Source organism: Microcaecilia unicolor, chromosome 2, assembly GCF_901765095.1.
Source record: "Microcaecilia unicolor chromosome 2, aMicUni1.1, whole genome shotgun sequence".
In the NCBI taxonomy this organism is placed as follows: domain Eukaryota; kingdom Metazoa; phylum Chordata; class Amphibia; order Gymnophiona; family Siphonopidae; genus Microcaecilia; species Microcaecilia unicolor.
In genome coordinates, this window is record NC_044032.1 from 115,901,490 (window position 1) to 115,923,414 (window position 21,925).

Here is a 21,925-nt window from a genome sequence, read left to right on the forward strand (position 1 = left end):
AAAAGGCTGCCTGTTTTATTGAAAGATGCCTAAGTGCTAAAGAGATTGTCACAAACCAGGGTAATTAAAACAAAGAGGTATATGGGTAGAGAGATCTTGTAAATAAGAAGAATAAATGATAATATAAAAGTAATAATTTAGTGTGAAGGAGAGATTGTCAGAGTTGTAACTCACCCAAGCGGAACACTACCCAAAGGGTGGATAAGTTTCTCGATCATTGAAAATCTCCAAATGAAATGTGAGCAAAACCTGTGCTCCCAATCCAAATGTGACAAAATAATCACAAATGAAAAAAGAAGAATTTCTCCTATCCATATCCTCAAAAAACAAAAAGCACTCACTCTAATTGTTTCACATAAACATACTATCGCTCATACACTTCTAATCATAACTTTATAACTTTGTAAATCATAGGGCATGCTCTACTAATATCTGATCCATAAACATGCTATGAAAAGTACATTTGATGACACATTTTTGCGCTAAACCAGGAAATAGTGTATCCAAAGTATTATAAATAGTATACTGATGTAATATACCATTTTAACATACTACTATGCCCTGTTCTATATCTTAAACCCTGTTTTTAAAAAAAATTATTTTCTAAAAATGTACAAAAAAGAGCTTGCTGATTTAAATCATTACTTATTGTTAAATAAAGGCACACTTATCTCAATGCTGCGGGTGTGTGCACTACACCCGACAGCAACAACTTCATTCGGCGTCAGTCATCTCTGTCCAAATCTTTTGGCAAGCAAACCGCTCTCATGTAGTAGAATCCATCATATTTCATTTGGAGACTTTCAGTGATCGAGAAACTTATCCACCCTTAGGAACAGTTTTTCACCTGTGGGGAGTGTTCCGCTTGGGCGAGTTACAACTCTGAGAATCTACTACTACTACTTATCATTTCTATAGTGCTACTAGACGTACGCAGTGCTGTACACTTGAACATGAAGAGACAGTCCCTGCTCGACAGAGCTTACAATCTAATTAGGACAGACAAACAGGACAAACAAGAGATAAGGGAATATTAAGGTGAGGATGATGAAATAAGGGTTCTGAACAAGTGAATAAGGGATAGGAGTTAAAAGCAGCATCAAAAAGGTGGGCTTTTAGCTTAGATTTGAAGACGGCCAGAGATGGAGCTTGATGTACCGGCTCAGGAAGTCTATTCTAGGCATATGGTGCAGCAAGATAAAAGGAATGGAGTCTGGAGTTAGCAGTGCAGGAGAAGGGTGCAGATAAGAGAGATTTACCCAGTGAATGGAGTTCCCGGGGAGGAATGTAGGGAGAGATGAGAGTGGAGAGGTACTGAGGAGCTGCAGAGTGAATGCACTTATAGGTCAATAAGAGGAGTTTGAACTGTCCTTCACGCTAAATTATTATTTTTATATTATCATTTATTCTTCTTATTTACCAGATCTCTCTACCTATATACCTCTTTAATTGTTTTAATTACCCTGGCTTGTGACAATTTTTTATAGTTAATGTACCAGAGGTAGTGTTGGGAATTGTATTAGTAGTAAGTGCTAAAGAGAGGCATTTTTGAATGTCATGTGAAATAAGTGTTTACCAGGAAACGTTTTAAAAAGCAAGTCCATAATGGAAGAAATAAATAAACGTGTTCCGATATTTGAAAATACGCAAACTGCAGACATAGAGGTTCTGAAATATACATCTCCGCCAATCAGAAATGCGCTATGCAAAATGTGGAACAGCAGTACTAGTCCCTGTGTTGGGAAAATGTCCTTGGCAATGGCAGCGCCTTTTCTTCACGTGCAAGATGTGTATATATACCTCCTGCACATGGAGGAATGTTCCTCAGTGTGGCCAGTCATGTTTCTTTGGAAGGAGCCTAATTTCAGTGTGCCAGAGACAGAGCTCCTGATCATAGAAATTTTCAAGCACCACCATCACCTGCCGCCCCACAACGTCTCCATGAGGGCATGGAGATCAATTAGATGCAGCCTGGCAAGATGAGTGTTAAGCCTTGAGTTCTTGATTTCTCATATTTTAAAAAATTTAAATGCAAAAATTTAATGAATACTAAAAATACACTGTAGATCTCATATAATATGGCTCAATATAATGTGGGGGATCAGTCATAACATTTGCAAGGGTTGGACCCCATTATAATTTTATTACATATTACACTGTAGACCCAATATAAAGCGGATTGATAGTCAAATATCTTGGATACCAGCGTCCACGTTATATGAGGTCTACATTGTATTTATTTATTTAGACTTAGCTGATAGCTTTCATTGCTATCCTGTCAATCACGTGCTTACTATTGTCACCAAGCTTTGAATTTTATTCCCATGATAACTTTATTAGACTAAAATTAAAAATAAGATAATCACCATGAGGCTGAACTTCAGCTGGACATATCCCGGTATCTTTAACCCAGATGTTTAGCCATCTTATTTGTTTAAATTCAATTGCTGAATATACTAAGGGTCCTTTATCAAGCCATGCTAAAAAGTGGCCTGTGCTGGTGTCTGCTCATGGGTTTTCCATGCGCTGTGGCCACTTTTAGTGCAGTGGTAAAATGGGCACGTGGCATATATTTTGTAATGGCCATGTGGCAATTTCCCCATTAGCGTGTTGCCATTCCCGCGGGAGCCCTCACCGCCACCTATTTAGGAGGCAGTATGAGCTCCAGTGCTACTCCCGCACTAATCAGGTAACGCATAGTAATGTGCCCACGCTACTCAATTAACGCAGGCACACCTAATCTCCACCCCTGGGCATGCCTCCGGTGCTGGAAAATAAAAAAATTATGTTCTAGTGTGGAATTAGCATGCACTAAGTGGAAAACTACCCTGTGATGTTATGGCATGTCCTGTGGTAGTGCTCTTTTATCACGTGATTGGCCCACGTTAGGCCTATCGCGCTTTAGTAAAAGGACCCCTTAGTGCGTAACTAAAAGCGGGGTATACACATTGGCAGATCATGGGTAGTCTATGTACGTGTCGCCATGCTATGCACATGACATATAAAATACTGTCAGTTGTGCATGTAACATGGCATATTTAGGTGTGTGTCAACTTATGCTAGCATTGACCTGTAAGTGGGTGCGCCCAATTGTGGCACTCCAATGCTGCTTATCCTACAATTCCTTAATGGCTTAGGCATACCCTGAAGCCTTTATAGAACTGGTACCCATTGTGACGCCTAATAAGGCATCTTTATGGAATTATCTCCCCTGACTTAAAATTTTAGAAAAGCAAATTTTCCAACCAAAATTAACAGGAGGCATTCTGGTCCATCAACCGCCTGGAGACCTAGGTGGTCCAGGTGGCTCCAGTGCGAAGATGGAGCACTTCTTTAGTTGATTGAAGGACCCAACTTCTAGCCCTGGTTCATCCTTGGCTGGCAGCAGTGCTGCTCTATGTGTTCCCTTCATGGCCTCTGGTGGGCCGAGTGCTTCGCAGGATTGCATGGTCTTGCTGGTGGTGCCAAATTAGCCCCACAGACCTTGGTACACAGATCTCCAGTGCCTGCTGGTAGGTGACCTTCTTCCTCTGCCCTTGGGTTGTGGGCTCCTTCAGCAGGGGCTAGTAGACATAGAGGATCCGGATCCCTTTTGGCCATTGAAAGCGGTGCTTAGAGAAACATTGGTTTTCTTCCAAAGTGATTGCTACCCTGTTGCGGTCCAGGAAGACCTCCATGTCCCTGGCTTACATCAGGGTCTCATGGGTTTTTGAGTCCTGGTACAAGGAATGAACCCTTTCCCCTTGGAAGGCTCAGTTTCCTGACCAGTGGCGTAGCTACGTGGGGCCTGAGGGGGCCGGGGCCCCCGCAGATTCACCCCAGGACCCCCCTCCCGGCGAACCCGCCCCCGCCTACCTTTACTTTTGCTGGCGGGGGATCCTACTCCTCGCCAGCCGACGTCTTCTCAGTCCTTCCTGCTCTTCAATTTGTTTGCTGACGTCCTGCACGTAATTGTACGTGCAGGACGTCAGACTCAGAGAACAGTTCTGTTCTCTGAGTCTGACGTCCTGCACGTACAACGTGCAGGACGTCAGCAAACAAATTGAAGAGCGGGAAGCGACTAAGAAGAAGACGTCGGCTGACGGGGAGTGGGATCCCCTGCCAGCAAAAGTAAAGGTAGGCTGCAGCGGCGGCGGGTTCGCGGAGGGAGGGGGGGCGGCAATGTCGGCGGTGGGGGGGCGGTGCCGGGTGGAGGGCTAAAATGTGCCCCCTCCCCCCAGGCTCTGGCCCCCTCCCCCACGGAAGGCTGGCTACGCCCCTGTGAATCCTGACATTTTGGGGTTCCTGGAGCAGAGGCTCGCCTTGAGCTCCCTGAGGGTCCAAGTGGCAACGCTTTCCAGTTTTCGGAGGAAAGTGAAGGGCACCTCTCTGGTTTTGCACGAGGAGGTGGCTCATTTCCTGAAGAGAGTGGCGCACTTGCACCTTCTACGTTGTTCTTCCTTCCCTTCATAGGTCCTCAATTTGGTTCTACGGGTGTTGTCAGAGGCACTGTTCTAGCCCTTGTGTTTGGCTTCCATCAAGGACCTTAAGACGGTGTTTTTGGTAGCGATCATCTCTGCTTGGAGGATCTCTGAAATTCAGGCCTATCGTGCTGGGACCTGTATTTGTCCTTTCAAGAGGATTCAATATCCTTGCATTCAGTCCCGTTCTTTCTGCTGAAGGCAGTGTCTCTGTTCCATGTGAATCAGGAGGTGTGTTTGCCCTCCTTTGGGGTGAGAGGTTCTTCTTCTCCAGACCAGAGGCTCCACAAACTGGATGTCCAGAGAGCACTTCTCTGGTATCTGAAGGAGACAAATGAGTTTCATCTCTCTGATCACTTATTTGTGCTCTTTCATGGCCCTTGGAAGGGTCAGGTGGCTCCAATGTGTCTATTGTGAGGTGAATTATGGTGGCTATTGAGTCTGCCTACATCGGTATGGGTCGTCCAGTGCCTCAAGGACTGAAGACCCACTCGACCGGGGCTCAGGCGGCATCTTGGGCAGAGTCCTGGGCTGTTTCACCTGAGGAGATTTGCAGGGCAGTGAATTGGTCTTTGATCCATTCCTTCGCTAAGCACTATCGATTGGATGTTCTGGCCAGGGTCCATTTGGACTTTGGCAGAGCTGTCACTTGGGGGGGGGGGCTTGTCTTTTTCCGCCCAGTGGCCTAGTGGTTAGGGTGGTGGACTTTGGTCCTGGGGAACTGAGGAACTGAGTTTGAATCCCGGCACAGGCAGCTCCTTGTGACTCTGGGCAAGTCACTTAACCCTCCATTGCCTGCTGCATTGAGCCTGCCATGAGTGGAAATGCGCGGGGTACAAATGTAACAAAAATTAAATTCAGTACATCCCACTGGTTCAGAACAGTGCAAGCTGAAGCTAAGACAGAAGAAATTATGTCTTACTGATAATTTTCTTTTTTTTCAGTCAAAGTCACTGTTCTGAAATCCCACCCTTGGAAGACCTCGGCCTGGGGTTCTAGGTTCTGAATAAGACCTGATAAATTGGCAGCCATACGAGGTTCCTGTGATATGGCTGTTCCCTGTTATATGCAAGGTAGTGAATGCCACTCTGTGGTTTTGCTCGCTTACTTATCATTGCAGCTGCAGTGGTTGATGGGCCTGGGTGTGTTACAGAAAGGGACCATCTGCTGCTTGGGCAGATGCATACTGGATTCTTCCAAAGAGCACTACAGATTATAGCTAGTGATGCCACTGATTGAATTCAGTTTTCACTACCTCCATCTGCTGGTGGGAAGGGTATCACCTGCTGGTTCAGAACAGTGACGCTGACTAAAGAAAATCAGGTAAGATATAATTTCTCCTTTTTTTGGCAACCATTTTCTGCTCACCTTTATATCCATTATTCATATTCTTTTTTTCCAGCCTCTCTTTCTTTACCTGGCCTACCAGTCTGTCCATGCTCCTCTCCAAGTCCCTGAAGAATATGAGGAACCATACAGATTCATTGAAGATAAGAAAAGGCGCACCTATGCAGCGATGGTATCTGTCTTGGATGAAGCAGTGGGAAATGTTACTGCAGCTCTAAAAATGTATGGATTGTGGGAGAATACAGTTCTAATCTTTTCCACAGGTACAGAATCTTCAGTATATTGACATTAATATCTGCTTTTACTTGGGATACGAGATAAATTCTAGAGTAACCAATATCAAATGAAATGCTTTCTAAAAAATCTGGAGATGTCATCTCAAATATCTAAAAATGATTGTTTGGATGCGACTAAGAATGTGCAGGTTTGCCAGAATGCTATTTGTTAAATATAAAACTAATTAAAAATCCACAACATTTTAAAATATGTTCTTTTACATAAATCCATTGGGCTCCCTCCAGTGGATAAAAGAGGCATCAACATGTATCCACACTACCCATATATCTGCAGCTGGCAAAAGATATGTGTATCATTTCACCGTGTAAATCAAATCTCACCCATAATGTGCAAACTGTATGTATTTATTATATATATCATGCTTATTCAAACACGTATACAAAAGAATAATAAATCACTTCTAAATATTCAAGTGTCCAAAGGTGCTTCTCTCCCTACAAGTACAAGAGTCTTAAAATGCACTCCACTCACTGCAAAGCTTTTAAATATCTATGTTTTTGTCTCTACCACCTCCCTCAGGAGGGCATTCCAGGCATCAACCACTCCATGAAAAATAATTTTCAGACATTACTCATAAGTCTTACCACCCTGCAATCTCAGTTCATGTCCTCTAGTTTTCCCTTTCTGTGGAAGAGATTTGTTCCTATAGTAATACCTTTCAAATATTTAAATGTCTGTATCATATCCCCCTATCCCTTCTTTCCTCTAGGCTATACATACGAAATGTGAAATGTAACACAAAATTTGTAACTGTCAACTAGAACAAAATTTGTAAGCCACTTTGAACCGAAACTTGTTTTTGGATAACAGTGGGATACAAGAATGTATAAATAAATAAATATTCAGGTCTTCCAGTCTCTTCTCATATGTCTTTTGACACAAACTGCATATAATTTTTATCGCCATCCTCTGAACCATTTCTAGTCTTTTTACATCCTTAGCAAGATGTGGCCTCCAAAATTGAACACAATACTCCAGGTGAGGCCTCACCAGCGACTTGTATAGGGGCAGCAACACCTCCTTTCTTCTGCTGGTTACTCCTCTCTCGATGCAGCCTATCTTAAACTATTTTCCATTTCCTCCTTTAGTTCAAACCATAGAAGACCATGGTCTAACCACATTATACTTTCAGTTTTACACTGTTATTCTTGGTGTAGCACAAGTCCAAAAAGAAAAAAAACTGAACAAACAAAAAAAACAAGATAAGAGTTTTCTTACAGCTTTAACTGCCAGAGTTAACAGCTGAGATAATCAGTTCCAAGCTGCAGGGTTTCCAGCTCTCAGCCAGAGCTGCAAGAAAATTACCCTCCAGTTTTTCACATTTTTTCCTTCTTTGTAATCCATGGCTGTGTTATATTTATTAAACACAATCTTCCTGTAGATTTTCTTTCCTCTTCTTAATTTTTTTTTTTTTTCAAAATATTTTATTGGTAATATAGCAAATTACAACCATAACAAAATAACATCAGATATCATCAACCAATATCTAGTTTATGGTCCCACTCCCCCCCTCCCTCCCACAGTCAGTGGCGTTGATTCTGGTTCTTGAGATTGTTCATATATTGACCAAATGTCCGTGAATATTTTCGTGGTGCCTTTCCTCTTAGCCGTCAGTTTCGACATCTGATATAGAAAGTCTACTTTGCGAGTTATCAGTAGCAATGCTGGTGTTTCTGCTTTTTTCCAGGCTCGAGCTAAAGCTATCTTGGCCGCTACAAAATATTGAGTAGCCAATCTATGTTGTCCACTGGGAAATGAGCTGGGCCGGAAATGGAGGAGGCAGTGTTCTGCCTTCTTTGGGTATGGTTGAGGCAGCACTGTATTTACCAACTTCACTACTGTCTCCCAAAACAGTTCCACTTTCGGACATGTCCACCAAATATGGTAGAACGTACCCTGGAGACCACATCCCCGCCAACATTTTCCCGAGGTTCCCGGATATATCTTTTGCAATCTATCTGGGGTATAATGCCACCAGTACAATAACTTATGTCCATTTTCATTGATAGATTGTGCTGGGGATGCCTTGAGTAGATATTTATAATTGCTCATCCATGTTGTTCCAGGGTGCGTACATTGCAACACCCTCTCCCACCTCTTATGGTAAATAGTTTGAGGGTCTGTCCTACCCAATAATGCAAGATATATCCGGGATATACTACCTCTGCCCCCTCCCCTGCGCATTGCTAATTCAAGGGTTGTCTCTTCTAAATCTAGCTCGTCTTGTGCTCGTCTTTTAATAAAATTACGTAAACAGCAATAATAAACAAGATCTTTCTCTGCTAAACCATATTCTTCCTGAAGTTCCTGAAAACTAATCATGTTTCCCTCCAACCATACCTGCCCCAGTGTGTATAGGCCTGCTTTTGCCCAGCTGTCAAATATCTTTTCTGATCTCCCCAGTGGAAAACCCTCCGCCCACCGTATTGCTGTTCTTCGATAATATTTCCTTTCCGGGAACATATGCCTTCTAATTTGTAACCATGTTTGGAGAGGGTGTTTTAAACTAATAGGTAGTCTCTGCAGTATAGATGTCAGTTCTCTCCCTGATATCCACAATATATCCTCTATCGTGTATCTGCCTATCCATGCTCTCTCCCAGTGCATCCATTTCTTTATTGTCCCTGGAGCCCATTCAGCTAGTATTCTTAATTGTGCTGCTTGATAATATAGATAAAAATTGGGTGCTCCCATACCCCCTCGGTCTAGTGTTTGATACATCGTGGTTCTATTAACCCGTGGAGGCCTCTTCCTCCATATATATCGAAACATTTTCCTATTTAGTTGCGAAAAAAAGGAGGCAGGAATCGGTATGGGCAGCGCTAGAAATAAGTATAATAATTTAGGGAGCAACATCATCTTGATAGCATGGATACGCCCTTTCCAAGATACATTGAGGCCCTCCCATCTATCCAGTTCTTGAAAGAGTTCAGCTATCTTTGCAGGAAAATTAGCCTGGAATAAGTCTTCTGTATTGGGAGTGATCTGTATTCCTAAGTATTTAATGGATTTTTGTGCCCAGGCGAATGGAAATGTATCTCGCAGGGCCGGTATCTCTTCCTTCGGTACTGTTATGTTTAATAGGGTAGATTTAGTTAGATTGGGTTTAAACCCCGACACTGCTCCATAATATGTCACGTGATCTATTGCTTTTTGTACTGATATTGCAGGTTGTGCAAGGGTAAGTAGTATGTCATCAGCAAAAAGCAGAATTTTCTGCTCTTTTCGCCCTCTTACTATGCCCCCCACTTCCTCATCATTTCTCAATATGCAAGCGAGTGGCTCTATTCCTCTTCTTTATGTACTTTTGCCTCCTGGGGTTTAGGTAAGGCAATGGGGAAGGCCCCGCCCTCTTGAAAGGTTCCTCCAAATGGTCTTGCAAACACACTGTTAGCAAACAGAAGAGTGAAATAGCTTTTTCAAGGCTCACTTCTGTTCTTGAGTCGCAGTGCCATTTCCTCAATAGGATTTCAGACTATCTCAATCTCTTCAGGTTCTGAAAGTACTTCTGCTTCTGCTGGAAGCTCCCACCTCTCTTTTCCAGCCCAGGGGATGTATCTGTTATAGTTCCAGCATGACTGATCAACTCTCAAAAGTCCATCCCTTGGGCCTGGTTTAAGGCTGGCATAGAGGCTGGCAAAAAATATTTTTAAAGTTTTTTTTTAGGGTGGGAGGGGGTTAGTGACCATTGGGGGGGAAAGGGAGGTCATCCCCGATTCCCTTTGGTGGTCATCTGGTCAGTTCAGGCACCTTTTTGAGGCTTGGTTGAAAGAAAAAATGGATTAAGTAAAGTCGCCCAAGTGCTCGTCAGGGACACCCTTCATTTTTCATTATCGGTTGAGGACGCCCATGTGTTAGGCACACTCCAGTCCCGTCTTCGCTACGCTTCCGACACGCTCCCGTGAACTTTGGTTGTCCCCGCGACGGAAAGCAGTTGAGGACGCCCAAAATCGGCTTTTGATTATGCCGATTTGGGTGATCCTGGGAGAAGGACGTCCATCTCCAGATTTGTGTCGAAAGATGGGCACCCTTCTCTTTCGAAAATAAGCCTGATTGTCACCCTCTCCTTCTTCTTCATAGTGGGACCCTGTCCCCAGTTACCATGCTTATTACTCAGCCACACTGTTTTATTTGCCTTCTTATCCCATGTTCTCTGACCCAATCTGATCATTAGTACTCATCAGTCTAGTTTTTGCTATTATAGTCCTTCTTGTCTCATGGGGCACTACCAGTGGAAACAATTATCTCCCCTGACTGTCAGCTCAGCCACTTGCCCTCTTTACACAAGTGATACCATTAGGATGTAGCTGACCTAGCAAGAGTCTTAAACTTTTCCAGCAACATTGAGAGCCTTTTGCTTGCCTTTCTGTGCTTCACCTAATGTGTATGCTCTAACTGCCATTCCTGAGATATTTATTTATTTATTTATTTATTTATTTGTAACATTTATACCCCGCTCTTTCCCGCTCAATAGCAGGTTCAATGCGGCTTACATGGTATGGTACAAAGAGTTAAAACAAAGTATCAGAGATGACATTATTACATAAAGTAGGACAATAGTAAGAAATGTGGGGAAAGGATTGGTGTTTGGGTAATACTAGTGTTGTGGAGTTAGGTTCGAGAGTTAGGATGATTCATTTGGGTAGGCTTGTTTGAAGAGGTAAGTCTTCAGCAGTTTCCGGAAGGGTAGGTGTTCATTGGTTTTCCTTATGTGTCGAGGTATGGTATTCCAGAGTTGGCTGCCTATAACAGAAAGGTTGGATGCTTAGTAGGTTTTGTATTTGAGGCCTTTGCAATTGGGAAGATGAAGATTGAGATATGTTCGAGAAGATTTGAGCCAGTTCCTGGGTGGAAGATCGATCAGGTTGGACATGTAGCTTGGAGATTCGCCATGGAGGATCTTGTGGATCATTGTGTGGGCTTTGAAGTTTATGTGTTCCTTGATGGGGAGCCAGTGAAGTTTTTCCCGTAGTGGTGTTGTGCTTTCGAATCGAGATTTGCCAAAGATGAGTCTAGCTGCTGTGTTTTTGGCGGTTTGGAGTTTTTTCAAAACTTGGGCTTTGCATCCGATGAAGATGCTGTTGCAGTAGTCTGCATGGGTGAGCACTGTGGATTGTACTAGATTGCAGAAGGTTTTCTGTGGGAGGAACGGTTTTACTCTTTTCAGTATCCACATCATGTTCAACGTCTTCTTCGTCATGGCTTTTGCATGAATTTCTAAAGTTAGGTGTTTGTCTAATGTTACTCCTAGGATTTTTAGATTGTCAGATATTGGGATTGTAACGTCAGGGGTGGTCAGGGTGGTTGGGATCTGAGTAGCGTGTTGTGATGAAAGGATTAGGCATTGAGTTTTTTCTTTATTCATTTTCATTTTGAAAGCATTGGCCCATGATGTTAGGATGTTCATGGCAGTGGTTATTTTCTCCGAGATTATTGGTGCAGCCACCAATAATGGATAGTCTCCCTTCACAGCTTTCTGGTGATATCCTGGAATTCTCTTTGCCTGTGCAGAGTAGTGGGGGACAAACCTTTGTAAACTTCACACTTTATATTCCCAAGCTTTCAGGTTGTTTTCAGCACAGCATTCTTCACTGTGTACCTATACAGACAGGGCACTAATGTCTCTTGGCTTCCCCTCTCTTCTAGGACCCAACACCGTGCATGCCCTTTCAGTTTTAAAACAAAGCAAACAAAGCATGGGTGAGGCTAATATTGCCTCACATATATTTATTTTTGTTAAGTCCACATGAAGGAGCATAATCGAACGCGAACGCCTATCTCCATGGGCGTCTATGTCCGAAAACGGGTACGTGAAGAGGCGGGACAGACCGTATTATCGAAAAAAATGGACGTTTTTCAGCTGGGCGTTTATTTTTTTTTAGCGATAATGGAAACTAAAAACGCCCAGCTCAAAAACGTCCTAATCCGAGCCATTTGGTCATGGGAGAGGCCAGGATTCGTAGTACACTGGCCCCCCTGATATGCCAGGACACCAACTGGGCACCCTAGAGGTCAGTGCGGTGGACTTCAGAAAAAGCTCCCACATGCATAGCTCCCTTACCAAGGGTGCTGAACACCCAACCCCCCTCCCCCAAAACCCACAAATGTACAACACTACCATAGCTCTTAGGGGTGAAGGGGGCACCTACATGTGGGTACAGTGGGTTTTGGAGGCCTCCCATTTACCAGCACAAGTGTTACAGGTAGGGGGGGTGGGCCTGGGTCCACCTGGCTGACGTGCACTGCGGTACCCACTAAAAGTGCTCCAGGGACCTGCATATACGCAGGCCTCTAGGACTTGTTGCTGCTATATGACATTGGCACACCAGTTGACACCTGAAGACTAATCGCTCCGAAAACGTCCTTTATTGGAATAAGCACGCTTACTCACAGTTAACTGCAGATCAGAGGTTGTGCCCCACTGGCAACGAGTCTCCCTGGTACTGAGATGAGCAGTAGGTCAGAGCTGGCAGAATGCTGTACAATGCCCTCTTTCAGCCACATTCAAGGTAAGAACTAAGTTCTGTAACATGGCTAACACGTGAAAGGGATCTAAAACTGGTTTACAAAAATGGCCACTACCTCATGGACTACCGGAAACAAAACAGGGCACACTCTGACCTAGTAAGCAGAGGGAAAAGCACCATGGGAGTAGAGCCTATCAACTACCAACATCGTGAGTATGTAACACAAGCTAGTGGAATCACGGAGCCCAATACCCCACACCCACCACAATGCATTGCTGATGTGACTCTGCAGTGCCCTTAACAGAAAAGGTGTCACACTCACCCGAGAGCCACATCAGAACCAGGGAAAGGCTGTCAGAGGATAGAACACATTCTGCTGTCATGGAGGTGGGTACGGCATTTGAGGCTGGCATAAAGGCTGTAAAAAAAGTTTTTAAGTGGGTTTTTTTTTTGGTGGGAGAGGGTTAGTGACCACTGGGGGAGTCCGGGGAGGTCATCCCCGATTCCCTCCAGTGGTCATCTGGGCAGTTGGAGAACTTTTTTGGGACTTGTTCGTGAAAAAAAAGGGTCCAAAAAAAGTGACCCAAAATCGTGGTCAAAACACCTTTTTTTTCGATTATCATCTAAAGACGCCCATCTCTCCTCGGTCGATAACCACGCCCCAGTTCCGCCTTCACCACGACTCCGACACGCCCCCGTCAACTTTACCCGTTTCCGCGATGGATTGCAGTTATAAACGCCCAAAATCGGCTTTCGATTATATCGATTTGGGCACCCACGGGAGAAAGACGCCCATCTCCCGATTTGGGTCGCAATATAGGCGTTTTTCTCTTTCGATTATAAGCAGGATAGTTGCTTTCCCCATCTATTTTAGGTACCACCACTTATTCTCTAATGACTACGTCGTGAGCAGCTCTCTGTCTCTTCCAGTCTTTCTACAACTTCTGCATTTCTTGTTTCCATCTCTCTAATTTTTTGTTACAATGTGATGATCATTTCTTCATGCTCCTCTATCTTAGATCACTCTCTTCCACTCTATCTCCTATTTCAGCTAAATCCACACAAAGCCCACCCATCCAGCTTTGTAGTTCATACCAAAGGTTGGTTAACTCACTTTTAAGGTCTGCAAACCACTTGCATATTTATGAGCACATTTGTGGCAACTTACTCCCATCTTCCTCCTCCAAGCTCCACTTATCTCTTTCAGTCGCCTGCAGGTCACATAGAGTTGTGTCCACTGTCTTGGATCTAACACTTTGAAGTGGCTTACACCCTTGAAAGCAAAAACGTTTAAATCTACTACTGGCTTTCAAACTGATAGGTTTGAAATTCTTGGTTTTAAGTTATCTTGTGCAGGCACTCAGGACCCAGGTGCATGAACTGCTCACTTTTTTAGGTGTTTTGGTGTTAGGTGTTTTGACCATGGTTCTGAAAGAGCACTTCTCTTAGGCTGCCATGGGATCTGGTGGTGGTGCTTCTTCCCCTATACTATAAACTTTCTGATGGTAAGAACCTAACATCAGTGTTTCAGGGATAACCTTCTTCAGGGGTCTTGGAAACCAGCAGTGAAGAGTCACTATTAGTCACAGTGCAAAGAATTTTAGGGGTCCTTTTAGTAAGGTGCGCTGAAAAATGACTTGTGGTAGTGTAGACTCATATTTTGGGCGCCCAGAATTATTTTTCAGCGAACCTACAAAAAAACGCCTTTTTAAAATTTTTACCGAAAGTGGACATGCAGCATAATGAAAATTGCCACGCGACCATTTTGGGTCTGAGACCTTACCGCCAGCCATTGACCTAGCAGTAAAGTCTCACGTGGTAACCAGGTGGTAATGACCTACACACGTCAAATGCCACTTAGTGTGCATCCGAAAATTATTTTTCGGATGCGCGTATCAGACGCGCGCCAAAAATGAAATTACCGCAAGAGCCATGCTGTAGGCTTGCAGTAAGTCCATTTTGGAGCACATTGGGCGCATGTAGACACTTACACAGCTTAGTAAAAGGACATTGACACTCTTTCAACTTGTTGGACAGTGAAGGTCTTACTTGCATTCAAAGACGACTCAAATAGTAATTCAGAGTCCCAAACTGACTAGTAGTTCAACTGGAAATATATAAACCATGATATTTTCATATAAAAAGATCCATTCAGTGTCCAAATTTTAACCCATAGGGACCATAGTTTGCAAGAAGTAGAGGCCTCTGATCACGCTAATAAGTAATTTATTATGCCCTTGAATAAGTCTTTGAATAAGTGTGAGGTGACTTAATCCACACGGCACAATATGGATGAAATTCAATTTACAAAGGCAAATGATGATACATATATATGTTACCAGTGGATTTATGTAAAAAGAACATTGTTTTTAATTGTGTGGATCCTGGTTATTTTTTCATTGGTTTTATATTTAATATCAGGTGCATATTGTCACATTTATGGGATTGGATTCACAACGGCCTTGCACTATAGCCTTAATAGTTCATAATACTTAAAGAAGCAGTTGAGTGGGGCAACTCTAAGGAGCCCTTTTACTACTGGTGCACCAAAAAATGGGCTGCGCTAGTGTAGGCGCGTGTTTTGGGTACGTGCAGATCCATTTTTCAGCATGCATGTAAAAAAGGCCTTTTTAACATTTTTGCCAAAAATGAACATGCGGCAAAATAAAAATTGGGGCGCATCCATTTTGGGTCTGAGACCTTACTACCAGCCATTGACTTAGCAGTAAGGTCTCACGCGTTAACCGTGCGGTAATCATCTACATGCATAGAATGCTGATTACCGCCTGGTTTCTGCCACGCGCCAGAAAATAAAAATTATTTTCCAGTGCGTGTAGCGGACGCTTGTCAGAAATGAAATTACTGCAAGGGCTACGCAGTAGCCAGGCAGAAACTGCAAATTGACACGCGTTGGATGTACGTAGGCGCCTACGCAGCTTAGTAAAAGGGCCCCTAATTCTGGTACTTCAGATGTTTTATTTGTGCTCTCTATAGATCCATGAATTAGAAATTGTAGCCAAGGCAGAAATTGAACAATTGAACTGGAGGTCCAAATGACCTGTGCTCTCTTCGTGTTTAGTATTTGCTGATTTGCTCTGCTGGACTTCTGCCTGGACCTTGCTTTCTTACCGTTAAATATATTAGGCTCTAAAAGAATAGGACAGGTTCCCTAATCTGTCATGATGGACCTGTTGCGCCCCTCAACTGCTTGCGGACCTGATCGCCCTCTGGTCTTGACATTGGGCTGCGGATCGCCGGCCATCTTGGCAGCGCCGGCGCTTCTGGATCGGCGCTCCTCTTCCGGGCACGGAATTCGGGTTTTCGGACCGTGTCTTCTACTTCGGATTGTCCAGGGCCAGCGGGACTCCGCCTCCAGTTCCTTGGGATTGGTCTTCTCTCCTTGCTCCATTGGCAGGCAGCCTATGAGAGCGTTCCTCGCTTGCTGATGCTGCTCTCACCTTGGGAGGGGCCTTGGAGTGCGTCCTTCCAGCTGATCCTGCTTCCCATGATGGAGGGGGCTATTTAGGAGCAGGACCTTCTCTCAGACTTTGCTTTGGCTTCTACGTGTGTGGATCCCTGGGCGCCTATCTCTGTCATTGGTTGAACTTTGCCTTTGAACTTTGTTTGGACCTGGACTTTGCCTGCTGCCTGCCTTTGAACTTTGCTTGGACCTGGACTTTGCCTTCTGACTGCCGCCTGCCTTTGAACTTTGCTTGGACCTGGACTTGCCTTTTGTCTGCTCCCTGCTTTTGAACTTTGCCTGGACCTGGACTGAGTTTTGCTTGCCGCTCGTCTTTGAACCTTTGCCTGGACCTGGACTGAGTTTTGCTTGCTGCTTGCCTTTGAACCTTTGCCTGGACCTGGACTGAGTTCTGCATGCCGCTTGCCTTTGTACTTCAGCCGGGACCTGGACATAGTTCTGCTCTCTGCCTGTCCCTGTGATCTGGCCTGAATCTGACTGCTGGTGAGCCTGGTTCCTATCCATAGTCCGGAATGGTTCTCCACCAAGATCCCTCCACCACATTTCTCAAGACCTGAGAGACTCTGTTATCGCTGGGGGCAGGGGGCGCAGACCTGTCAAGGCCGGGCTGCATGGTTGCATTAAAATCTCCTGCCACCAGCACCCAGCCCCTGGCAAATGCCTGCAGATCCCTTTGGAGGTGCAGAAAGAAGCGTTCCTGCCTCTCATTGGGCGCGTATATATATATATATTTTTTTTTTGTTACATTTGTACCCCGCGCTTTCCCACTCATGGCAGGCTCAATGTGGCTTACATGGGGCAATGGAGGGTTAAGGGCCTTGCCCAGAGTCACAAGGAGCTGCCTGTGCCTGAAGTGGGAATCGAACTCAGTTCCTCAGTTCCCCAGGACCAAAGTCCACCACCCTAACCACTAGGCCACTCCTCCACTCACACATGCCAGTGTACATTCCTCCTGTTCCAACATTACATGTTCAAAGAGGTAGTGCCCCTATGCTTCCCGCTTCTCATGCAATATTTAAACCTGAACGTCTTTGTGAAACATGATTGTCACTCCTCTTTTTTTTGCTCCCTTTGCGCCTGATGCACAACACACCAAGGGGTACTGCCTAAAAGACAAGAACCCCTCATTCTGCTTGCGCAGATGAGTTTCCTGCAAGAAGGCCACCTGTGGGCGCACCATACGTAATTCTCGCCCCAAGGCGTGTCTCTTATAGGGCGAGTTCAACCCCTTTATGTTATAGGTCAGAAATTTTAGGCTAGCCATCTCGCTGCGATTTATCGTGGCGCAGTGATAGAGTTGCTTGGTCTTTCCTCTAACCTCCCCATCCCCCCTCCCTCCCTCCTACCACCTTCTTATCTACTCCCCATTCTACCCCCACCCTACCCCCTAACTCCCCCCCCCACTCCCTTCCTCTCAATCCCTGCCCACCTACCCCCCCTCCAATGGCAACCCACCAACCAGTGTGATCCCACACTACTTGGGACTGTAGAGAAAGAAACCCCACCTAGCCAAACAGATTAGCAAATATAAAAACTTAACAATATACTTACAAACGAAGAACCCCTCAGTCCCCCCTCCCCGCACCCTTCCTCCCACCCTCGCTACAAACACACACTCCCAACTGCACATCATACATTACCACCCCTATAAAATGTCTTTTCAACTCCTTCCAAACATGTGTCCCAGGTTGCTCAACCCAAGGGAGCAACGATCCCCGGTACCAGTAGAGTCATTCAGAGCAACTGGTATTCACGTCGGGGCCACATTTTTCTTCGATAATTTCTCCACTCTTTTCCACCACTGAAGTCGTGCCTTCGTGGAGGGCGCCATCCCGGCCGGAGGTACGTCGGTCGGTACTATGCCCGCTGAGAACAAATACTGCCACGCCTTCTCCACTTTCCTGCAGCGAGCCCGCTCTCCTTTAATCTCAAAACAGATGGCAAACGGGAAGGCCCATCTGTAGGGTATCTTTTCCCTGGTCAAAATTTCAGTTACAGGTTTCATGTCTCTTCTTTGATTCAAAGTGAAGAGGGAGAGATCTTGGTAAATCGTTACCCATGCCCCATTATATTCCAGTGATGTATTCTGGCGCGCCTTCTGCCATAGCAGCTCCCTGCTCCCATATGCTGTAAATCTGACCACTATGTCCCGCGGTCTGTTGTCTCTGGTTTTCCCCAAAGCTCTGTGGGTTCTGTCGATGCCAATGGTTCCTGCATCAAAACTGTCTCCCATCAGCTGGAAGCAAATGGCGCACACTACAGCCGGGACCCCATGAAAACGTAGATTGTGCCTACGTCCTCTATTTTCAATATCATCCAAATGATATTGTTGCTGTTCCGCCATTTTCACCAGTCTCCTGTCTGTGTCCTCGTTGTTCTCCAACTGCTCGTCTGCCCTTTCTTCTAACGCTTCCACCCTGCCCCCCAGCTCTCGGAGATCTACACTCAGTGTGTCCACATCCTCTAGGATCTCCTCCTTCGATGCCAAGATTTCTGCACGGATCGCATCGAAGCATTTCTTCAGCTCCGATGGAAACGCTGTTGAAGGGGCAGGGAGCTCTCGTTCCTCGTTAAGGGCAGGCGACTCCAAGTCCACCGCGTTCCACGGCTTAGGGGACGCAGGATGCGACAGGCCCTTCGCCAGCTGCCGCGTGGACTGGCGCTCGCCGTCCCGTAGCGTCCCGCTACTTTTTTTTACTCATTATGGAAGGGCTCAGCGATTTTCACCTTTCCGCTTCGATTTCGCTCGAAAGGCAATGCGAATGACAGCTGTTGTGGCTATATTTGGGTGAGAAGGTGCGGAGCTAAGGAATCAAGCGGCCACTCAGCCCAGTGACGTCACTTCCTCTCCTCCTTTGAATTTATCTTTAAGTTTTTCTGCTTGTGTCTCATATTCTTGAAAATCAGAGCATAACCTGCAGAGCCTCAGAAATTGACAGCATGGTAAATTGTACTAGAGGCTTCTAGTATAGAAACTACTATAGTGAAAATATTTGTTCCTATCAGTTAGCTTGTGTAAACTATTGTTGAAAAGCCATAATCAGTTTTTTGAATAAGGATATCCAGTATAAATCTGATGGAAATCATACAGTATCAATATTTAACCTTGGTGAAACTGCATTAACTGCATTGACGCCACAGTTTAATTTTTTGAACATAGGGATGGTTGTATCTTCAAATGTGCCTACATAAAGATTAACCAGGTCTGGGGCCATTGAAGCACCCATTGCAGTGCCTTTTATCTGTTAATAAAAATGGTTCTGAAAACAGAAGTAGTTTTTAATCAGGGCAATATTAGCTAAATCTAGGATAAAAGCAGTGGATATCCTAAGATTTGGCACAAGTTTATCCTTCAAATAACTAGGACCTTATGAATTTGATGCCCTGAAAACTAAACACATGATCTTAAATTTGATCCTGTATGGAATCAGTAACCATTGAAGTGAAAACAACAAAGGGGGTCATATGATCGTTCCATTTTTGCCTAAAAACAGCTTTGCTGCTACATTCTGAAGGAGCTGTAGCCTCCATAACTGTGCCTGTGGAGGTCCACAGTAGATACTATTACAGTAATCTATTTTAGATGTCACAAATGCATAGATCTGTAAGATCCAAAAAAGGACAAACCCTCCTAATTAGATACAAGGGGGCAAAAGCAGAGCACACCACTCCAGAAACTTGTATGTGCAAAGATAAATCTTCATTCCAATAAAATACTCAACATATTCACTACTGAAGACCTGAATAATTCACAACTACAAATGCAAGTTAAAGTACCCAAGTCCCTATGTCCACAGCTGAACCTGAGCACTTCAATTTTATCGACATTCAATTACAATCAATTAGCCTCCAGCCAGTTTGCCATAGCAGAAAGACATATGTTGACTTAGTTTGAAGTCACACACTGATCCCTGTACAACTCAGTTAATAATAAATGTCACTGGCATATAGATGACATGTAAAACCATGTTCTAAGATCACTTTTTAATGAAAGGGCACTAAGATTGAATCCTGTGGCAGGCCAAGGTCAAAGATCAGCCGTTTTTTTCTAAATAGAATGATTGGATTCACAAAGCCCTTCATCAATAAAGAGTTGTCTGCAGTATCAAAGGCAACTGAATAGTCCAGATGTATCAATAAAGTGTCCTCCTCAGATGGGAACGTTAGGTATTATTAGGAAAGGAATGGAAAACAAAAATGAGGATGTTATAATGCCTTTGTATCGCTCCATGATGCGACCGCACCTCGAATATTGTATTCAGTTCTGGTCACCGCATTTCAAAAAAGATATAGTGGAATTAGAAAAGGTGCAGAGAAGGGCAACGAAAATGATAAAGGGGATGGGATGACTTCCCTATGAGGAAAGGCTAAAGCAGCTAGGGCTCTTCAGCTTGGAGAAAAGATGGCTGAGGAGAGATATGGTAAAGGTATATAAAATAATGAGTGGAGTGGAATGGGTAGATGTGAAGCATCTGTTTACTCTTTCCAAAAATACTAGGACTAGGGGGCATGCAATGAAGCTACAAAGTAGTAAATTTAAGAAGAATCGGAGAAAATGTTTCTTCACTCAACATGTAATTAAACTCTGGGAGGGGGCTACAATACACTTCTTTGCAAGAAATCTTAACTGCCAACAGACCATTTTTCTAATTTTTGGAAATCATTTCTTAGGTTTACTCCCTCAACTGTCCATTCTGTTACAAATCTTTGTGTTATTTGCAAAAGGGCAAATTTTCTCTTCTATCCCTTTGGCGATATCACATAAAGATGTTGAACAAAATTAGTCGCAGGACAGATCCTTGAGGCACTCCACTACTTACCTTTCTTTCCTCCAAGTGAATTTTGTTTACCACCGTCCGTTGTTGTCTTTTGTTCAAACAGTTTCTAATTCAGTTCTCCACCTTGGGTCCTAACTCTAGGCTGCTGAGTTCACTCAGCCTCCTTTGAAGAACAGTGTTAAAGACTTTGCTGAAATTTCAGTAGATCACATCCAGCACATACCCTCAATCTAGTGTTCTGGTCACCCAGTCAAAGAAATGAGTAACATTTGCCTGGCTCAGTTTGTCTTAGGTAATACTATGTTGGCTTAGGTCTTGCGACCCATTGATTATAAAATGTTTAGTATCCTTTTTTCAGTAGAGTCTCCATTAACTTTCCAACCACCAAAGTAAGGTTTCTTGGCCTGTGATAACACATTAAAGGTTCCTTTTACTACTACTACTACTACTACTTAACATTTCTAGAGCGCTACTAGGGTTACGCAGCGCTGTACAAAATAAACAAAAAAGGACAGTCCCTGCTCAAAGGAGCTTACAATCTAAATAAACAAAAAAGGACAGTCCCTGCTCAAAGGAGCTTACAATCTAAACACATTAAAGGTTCCTTTTACAAAGCGGCACTACTGATTAGCATGCACTGAATGCGAAGAAGCCCATGGAAATCGAATGGGCTTTTTCACATTCCACGCATGCTAATCAGTAGCACCACTTTGTAAAAGGAGTCTTAACAGTTTTCAAGAATTTTTAGATTTAGGTATATAGGGCCATATTCTATATATTGTGATATCCCCCTTCTCACTCAGGGTGACCTGGTTCTCAATATGCAAATCATATGCAGATTAGTGTGCTACCCCTTCACACTCAGGGTGACCTGGTTTCCACTCAGCAAATTAAGCAGGTCTCACCAACTGCATATTTCTCAGGCAACTCTTTATTCCAGCCCCTGGGCACACTTCTTCTAGCTTAACACTTTATGCTTTCATAGATCTTCACATTGAGCCTCCCCACACAGATACATGGGCTCAGTACTATACCAATACTTTGGGGACTCTCAACCCCAGGCTTTGTAGCCTGCTTCTCTTAGCACTTCGGACA

The 21,925-nt window shown here is 44.2% G+C and overlaps 1 protein-coding gene across 1 annotated transcript in view; it reads left to right on the top strand.

The window, feature by feature from the left end:
• The window catches only part of LOC115463051 (arylsulfatase B-like), a 240,963-nt gene that overhangs the window by 67,760 nt on the left and 151,278 nt on the right, over nt 1–21,925 (top strand). Inside the window, exon 4 of the mRNA XM_030193237.1 lies at nt 5,863–6,070. Within this exon, the coding sequence (XP_030049097.1) occupies nt 5,863–6,070 (208 nt within the window). The remainder of the gene's footprint in view (nt 1–5,862; nt 6,071–21,925) is intronic.